The sequence below is a fragment of the Vigna umbellata genome, chromosome 9, assembly GCF_029865625.1.
Source record: "Vigna umbellata cultivar VRB3 chromosome 9, Vumbellata_1.0, whole genome shotgun sequence".
Classification (NCBI taxonomy): domain Eukaryota; kingdom Viridiplantae; phylum Streptophyta; class Magnoliopsida; order Fabales; family Fabaceae; genus Vigna; species Vigna umbellata.
The window spans coordinates 44,014,617-44,022,096 of NC_142173.1; the positions used below are offsets into that span (position 1 = coordinate 44,014,617).

The 7,480-nt window shown below is 36.8% G+C and overlaps 1 protein-coding gene across 3 annotated transcripts; it reads left to right on the forward strand.

Moving 5' to 3' along the window:
* The first annotated feature begins 2,957 nt into the window (after positions 1 to 2,957).
* On the forward strand, positions 2,958 to 6,927 carry LOC124846618 (auxin response factor 18-like). Of its 3 annotated transcripts, none has more exons than XM_047323901.2 (4): positions 2,958 to 3,912; positions 4,048 to 5,172; positions 5,454 to 6,382; positions 6,473 to 6,927. In XM_047323901.2, exons 2-4 carry the CDS (start codon positions 4,057 to 4,059, stop codon positions 6,540 to 6,542), a joined length of 2,115 nt encoding a protein of 704 aa, XP_047179857.1. In that variant the 5' UTR covers positions 2,958 to 3,912; positions 4,048 to 4,056; the 3' UTR covers positions 6,543 to 6,927. The 3 variants fall into 3 exon arrangements, with proteins under 3 accessions (XP_047179857.1, XP_047179858.1, XP_087954594.1); XM_047323902.2 differs by having other exon boundaries at positions 2,959 to 3,912; positions 4,015 to 5,172; XM_088098468.1 differs by having other exon boundaries at positions 2,959 to 5,172.
* The last annotated feature ends 553 nt before the right edge of the window (positions 6,928 to 7,480 follow it).

Below are 7,480 nucleotides of genomic sequence, written 5' to 3' on the forward strand. Positions count from 1 at the left end.
ATCTCTTCTTCTTCTCTCTTCCCCACCACCACCACCTCCTTACCAAGCTTCTTTTCTGTCTTTATTTTCTTTTTTTTTTGGTGGTTACCATGTCTCTTTCTTCCCTATAATTATCATCTTATTATACTTCTTCTTCTTCCTCTTTGGTTTTTTACCAACTATTTCTCTTCCTTTCTCGTTCATTTCATCAATCTTAAATCTCAAATCTCCGCTTCCAATAAGCATCCTATTCTTTTAACTAATTACTCAAATTTTCAATTCATATTTTTTATTGTATAAAACAAATTCATACAAACAATATTTTGAGTTGATTTCATTAGATAGAAAACAAAAATAAGATGATAAACTCAATAATACAACAAATTTTATTACACCATAATAGTCTAACTCAATTCATTAAAATCAATTTATAACAAAAAAATTATATTTATTTATATATTATAAATTTATCTTATTTTTAATTAATAAAAGAATTATAAAAAATCAAGAATAATTTAAATATATAATTTTTCTTTTAAATATAAAGACAAAAGTCGTGATAAGAAATCTGAAAAAAATTTAAAAGAAAATTAAAATTACATGGGTATGGGCATTAGAAGAGCCTCTTCTCTTTATTATGCAATCTGGCCTAAAAAAGAGGGAAAAATTAGTGCCGCCACATTTGGCAGTTTTGCTAGTTTTTAACCTAAAGAGGTACAATTGGACCATCCTATTCTACAATTAATACTATATATCCCACCTATAGTGTGCCGTAAATTATTATTCGCATATGCTTTGCTTCTTTTCCGGTTTAATTTTGAAATCAATTTTCCAGAAATAAAACAGATCCAAGAAAACAAATCAGTGATGCTCTGCCTTTACCCTTTAACCAGGTTGGGTAAGTAGGTTGCTCCAACTATACAATTTCACTTAAATTGCAACTACAACTTTTCAAAATACCACTATTACGTTCACTTTAACCTATACTATTTACATTTCGACTTTCTTCAAGTTACGATCATGTTTATGGGGGAAAACTATCTTCAAGAACCCCGATTTTTCTTTACTATTATTTTCTCTCACAATTCAATTTCAATTTCTTAATATAATCCCCATGTTATGCACACATGTAGAGATTAGAGTTAATAATGTAGTTACCAAATCACAAAGCAACTAAGTCTTAAAGGATTAGTTCTAAAACATTTAAATTTTACGGCTAATTAATACCGTCGTTTAAATGATATCCAATGCGGTAAATGTAGGGGTTATTTACATTGTAAAATACTAAACATTTTCACCATTTTTAAAATTTTAAAATATGTAACACGGTTTTTTTTAAAAGCAGCTCATAAGTTATTAACTAATAATATTTCTTTTATGGGTTAAATTGTGAGTTGAATTTTTAAAACACAAATGTGTCTAAAACCATATCTACCGAGAAGAGAGTAAAAAGTGGGGTCATAATCGAGTCTTGACTACGTTGGCTTCAAAGACCATGGAACCGCGGACCCACCATTAAACTTCACAAAAAATATAATGTTTGGTACGATACTACCTGAATTTTAAATACACTTAATCATACGTGAATCAATATCATTTTTTTTTATATCGGATAAGTATTGCATGTTCACTATACGATGTTATCTTCTTCTGTTTTCAAAATATCACATCTTAATTAGAGATTTAGTAAATAATCAATTCATTTAACACAGATAAATTAGGTCGGTAATTTAAATAATTTTGGCCAAAAAACACATTCACATGCTTTGAATTATGGTAATGTGCATCCAATAAACCATGTTTGTGTGTGCTAAAACTCCTTTTTGTAAGCTAAGCTATGAAGAAAATGTTAAAAACTAAACCGTGGGGTTGAATCTATTACCTATTGCACAGTCCCACACCCACATACACTAACCACTTCCTTCGACCAAAAATAAAACCTCAACTTAACTTTATCACGGATCATTTCTGTCACCAATTTAATTCATATACAATCACTTTCATTTCATTATCATTCTTTTATAAACCATTTTGTTTTCTTCTCTATAGACTTTTCCAAATATTATATTTTTGTAAAAGTGCTTACTTTATGAGTATGAACGCGTAATACTTTTCTTGAAATAAATTAAACCCTTCTGTTAGATAAATTGACGAAGTATTATTTTTATTTTTAATAATTTGATCAATCGATATTCTTCTCCTCTATTATTAGGTAGTTACATTGATGAATAAAAAATAAAATAGTTTACGCAATAAATAAATTTATGCTTTCGATAAGATAAACCCATTTTTGTTCTTACTTTAATTTTTACTCTTTTCTGTCAGCTTATGATCCTCGATGCATAAAATGATTAAGGAAGCTTTTAGATAACTTTTGCATATTAGTAGACAAAGAAAGAAGCAAGCACATATTAATCATATTAAAATAGTGACAGAAAACTTTGGTGTTTATTTTTGGCACTATAAAAGCAAAACATGTTATTATATTTTTTAAAGACTATAATAATAATAATAATAATATTATTATTATTATTATTATTGTTATTATTATTATTATTATTATTATTATTTTGAGTTTGTTCACTAGATTTTAGAAAAATCTATCAGCTAAAAATGTGCATATATTGTTTTTAAAACAGCGATACAACTCAGCTTCCTTTAATATGTCTTTGTTGTTTTGCTGGCTTCTGAAGATAAGGGTTTACTTTTTCAGATCCGACGAAAAAGGAGAAAACAAATTTCATTTACGAGGATCTGGCTAAAAGAAAATTTATAGTGTGATGATTAAGTCTAAATATCTTTAGATTATGAATTAATTAGAAAACATTTTGAACATAAAGGTTAAAAATGTAACAGTGAATAATGTTTTTCTGAAAGGGAAAATAGGAAACAGTTGCAGAGACAGAGAGTGAAAGAAAGAGAGAGAGAGAGTGGGATTATTATTATTACTAAGGGAGTCCAACAAACAGCAGGGAAGGAGCAGAGTCTGATATTTGTTGCTAAAGAAAAGGGGTTTTTGTTTATTTATTGATTTATTAATTAGTTAATTAATTAATATTTAATTTAGTGTTAGTTTGTTTGGTGTGTTGTGTCATGGTGCGTGTGTGGTTTTGGAGTCTTGCATTGCATTGCATCATCCATAGCCCAAAAAACAAAAGCCTTCTCTGCTCTGCAAAGAGTGTGGGTCTGTTCCTCCCCTTTTATCTGTGCATCCATGTCGGCCACACACTTCGTGGCTTTCCAATATTTGAACCCCAAAGATTCGCTTTTGTGAATTCCGTTTTTTTTTCTTCTCTTCCTTTTCCCGGGTCTTTGTTGCCTCAGAATTTCCTGCTTCAATTTTGGAGATCTTCCTGCAGAGATTCTTGTGCGGGCAGTTACAGATTTTTCTCTTTTCCTTTGTTTCTTCTATCCTCTTGCCCTTTTTATTATCTTCCTTTTACCACCCTCAGAGACAAGACAGCGACTCAGACTGTTCCGTTCTGTTCTGTTCTTTCTGTTCTGTTGTGTCCTAGATCTTGAACTCTCTTCTGCAACATCTTCGTGTTTCTGCAATGATCCACTTATAAACTTATCACTCTATATCAATCTTTCTCTTCCAACTTCACACCTTCAACTTCTTTCTTCAGATTTCTAATTCTATATAACACGCCACTCTTGCTTCCATGGAAGCCACCCTTTGACCCCTTCAATTGTCCATGACATTTGGTTTTTCTTTTTTTAATTTATTGTGTCAAACTTGTGGAGACAGAGCTATTTATTGACAACAATTTAAAGGTATTTGAATTGGTCAGTCAGCAAAATTGGGACTCGAAATCAGAAACTGTGGGCGACTGGGATTCTCTTTCTCAGTGGAAATAAAATTTGCAACTACCACTCTGAGTTTTCTCAGAATTACTGTGAACAGGAGTGATCATATATATGCTTTTTAAGGTAAGAAAGAGGCTCATAAAAATGCAACCGAGGTGATGTTTGAATTCAGAAATGAACTTTTTTTTTTATCTGCATCCTCTTACGATTTTTTGTGATAAAAAGGTACGCTCAATTTGGGAAAAATTACACTTACAGTGAGAATTTATGAGAGAGATGATTACATTCATGGACTCGAAAGAGAAATCGAAGGAGGCAGAAAAGTGTTTGGATCCTCAGCTATGGCATGCGTGTGCAGGTGGCATGGTGCAGATGCCAGCAGTGAACAGCAAGGTCTATTACTTCCCCCAGGGCCATGCTGAACATGCATGCGGACCGGTTCACTTCAGGACCTGCCCCAAGGTTCGGCCTTTAGTTCCATGCAGAGTGACTGCCATCAAGTACATGGCTGATCCCGACACCGACGAGGTGTATGCAAAACTCAGGCTTGCTCCTTTGAGCGTCAACGAAGCTGATTATGACCGAGAAGTTGTTGGCCCTGAAACTCAGGACAAGCCTGCTTCATTTGCAAAAACCTTGACCCAATCTGATGCCAACAATGGTGGGGGGTTTTCTGTTCCGAGGTACTGTGCTGAGACAATTTTCCCAAGACTAGATTACTCGGCTGATCCTCCTGTTCAGAACATCCTTGCCAAGGATGTTCACGGGGAAACATGGAAATTCAGGCACATCTACAGGGGCACGCCGAGGCGGCATCTGTTGACAACTGGATGGAGTACTTTTGTGAATCACAAGAAGCTTGTTGCTGGAGACTCGATTGTGTTTTTGAGGGCAGAAAACGGAGATCTCTGCGTCGGGATTCGGCGAGCGAAGAAGGGGATTGGCGGGGGACTTGAGGGCTCCTCTGGCTGGAACCCTGCGGGAGGAAGCTGTCCTATGCCCTATGGTGGATTTTCACCTTTTCTGAGGGAGGATGACAACAGAATCCTGAGAAATGGTAACGGCAATGGGTTGAACCCAAGTGTGAGCATGACGGGCAGGGGCAAAGTGAGACCAGAAGCTGTAGTTGAAGCTGCAAATCTCGCGGCCAATAAGCAACCATTTGAGGTTGTTTACTACCCTCGGGCATGTACTCCTGAATTTTGTGTGAAGGCTCCACTGGTAGAAGCAGCACTGCAGATTAGGTGGTGCTCTGGTATAAGGTTCAAGATGGCCTTCGAAACGGAGGACTCCTCACGGATAAGTTGGTTCATGGGAACCATATCGTCAGTTCAGGTTGCCGATCCCCTTAACTGGCCTAACTCACCTTGGAGACTTCTCCAGGTAACATCATACGTGAATATGATGAATTGTATTGCTGCTGATTTGTTTCTTCAATTTCTGCAATATGCTCAGCTTCTAAGGCAATTTGGTCACAGTCAATGGACACATACATTCATCCAAAGTTAATTTATGTTGGCACCAATGCATTCAGAAGATTAGAGTTTAGAAACAGTTATAGTGCCATGTTGGTTGTACATTCACATTTGTGTCTTGTTTTGTAACTAGTTGCATTTGTGTGTTGTGTGTGAACTCTGACTAATTAGGTGAAGTTAAATGTTTAGGTGACATGGGATGAGCCGGATTTACTTCAAAACGTGAGAAGGGTGAGTCCATGGCTGGTTGAGTTGGTGTCAAACATGCCTGCCATTCATCTTTCTCCATTCTCACCACCAAGGAAGAAATTGAGATTGCCTCAACACCCAGATTTCCCCCTTGAAGGGCAGATTCCTTTGCCAACATTTTCAGGAAATCTTCTTGGTCCCAGCAACACCAATCAGTTTGGTTGTCTACCCGAAAGTACTCCTGCTGGCATGCAGGGAGCCAGGCATGGTCACTATGGTCTTCCCATATCGGATCTCCACTTCAGCAAACTACATTCAGGTCTCTTTCCTGCTGGTTTCCCGCCTATTGATCACGCTGCTACGCCAATGAGAATCTCTAATAACCAGCCATTGCAAAAGCCCAGCATCAGTGAGAACGTCTCTTGCTTATTGTCTATGGCAAATTCTACTCCATCTTCAAAGAAGACGGCCGAGGGGAAGACACCCCAGCTCGTGCTTTTCGGCCAGAGAATTCTCACCGAGCAGCAGATATCTCTCAGCAGCTCCGTTGACACATTCTCCCCAGTTCTTACCAAAAATTGTTGCTCCGATGGACATGCAGATAAAGTACCTAATATTTCTGATTGTTCTGGATCGGCTCTTCATCAGCAGCAAGGCCTACAGGAACAACGTTCCTCTTGTGAGAGGTTTCAATGGTACAAAGATAACCCCCAAGAAACTGAGGCCGGTCTGGAGGCTGGTCATTGCAAAGTTTTCATGGAGTCAGAAGATGTAGGCAGGACTATGGACCTCTCGTTGCTTCGGTCCTATGATGAACTGTACAGAAGGTTGGCAGACATGTTTGGCATAGAAAAATCTGAGATGTTAAGTCAGGTGCTCTATCGCGATTCTAATGGAGCTGTCAAACACATTGGTGATGAACCATTGAGGTAGGAACAATCACAATCACTGCCATATTGAATTGGAAAATGTAGTTCATTCTAGAGGCTTACATGTTTTTCTCTTTCATTTTGTTGCAGTGACTTCATAAAATCAGCCAGGAGGTTGACTATTCTAACGGATTCTGGCAGCAACAATGTAGGAGTGTAGTGTGGCAAAATAAACCATTCTTTCAATTGTACAGACGGTTCATCAAGTCCTCTATTTCCCATTTTCTGACCCTTTACCCCTTCCTGCTGCTGCAATGGAAGGAGCCACTCATCTAATTTTTTAATATCAAACTCGCCAAATCCCCCCCCCCCCCCCTAAATGTTTCTCATCTCAAAGGAGATGCTTGGATTTTGAGTTTTTTGGAATTTTGATTGCAATGATCACACCTCGTGTTTTCCTTTTCTCTCTTCAAATTTTGGTGGTGGAAAAGGGTGGAATGACAGAGAGAGAAGTTAGAGATCATATAAATATATTGGTTTGGTTTGGTTTGTTTTGTATGCAGTAAAAAACCAGTATTCAAGTGAAACATTCTTGCTTTCATGTATTCACCTGTTCAGAGATTGTACCTTTCTCTTCTTGCCGCGCCCTTATAAACTATTTACCATTACAACTTAATCTAGCATTAAATGCAACACCAGGGCTGAAAAATGTATGTACCATCATCACTTTTAATAAAGACATAACTCATACCAAACAAAATTGCTAACTGCGTCTGTACGATTTCTCGTGTGAAAAACGCGTTAAAAAGTCGAAATTTGGTTTGAGCCTGAAACTCAAACAGACGGGGTCTGAGTTGTTCTAGTTTGGTCGTGGAAAACTTTGGCTTTGCATGACATTAGCAATGAGAAAGAGGTAGAAAAATGTGAACAAGTTTCCAATCTAGAGACACATCATGTTTGTGGAAGCAGCTTTGATGTTCCCGATTAAAGTTTTCTTGCTTGACCCGGAAAATGGAAGGGTAGAATGAGAAGCAAAGAAAAATAGAAAAGAAAAACAAGATTAATGAAGTTGGTTGGAAGTCTAATCACGGGATAGAAACATAGGTGGAGTTGACTTAATCAGCACTTGGGAAAAAACAGGTGTAGAAAGATTAGGAG

Excerpts from the sequence above, each read along its gene's own strand:
- LOC124846618 (XM_047323901.2), top strand. The coding sequence starts at position 4,057 with ATGAGAGAGATGATTACATTCATGGACTCGAAAGAGAAATCGAAGGAG. Across the intron at positions 5,173-5,453 it reads CACCTTGGAGACTTCTCCAG|GTGACATGGGATGAGCCGGA; the intron begins GTAACATCATAC and ends TTAAATGTTTAG. Across the intron at positions 6,383-6,472 it reads ATTGGTGATGAACCATTGAG|TGACTTCATAAAATCAGCCA; the intron begins GTAGGAACAATC and ends ATTTTGTTGCAG.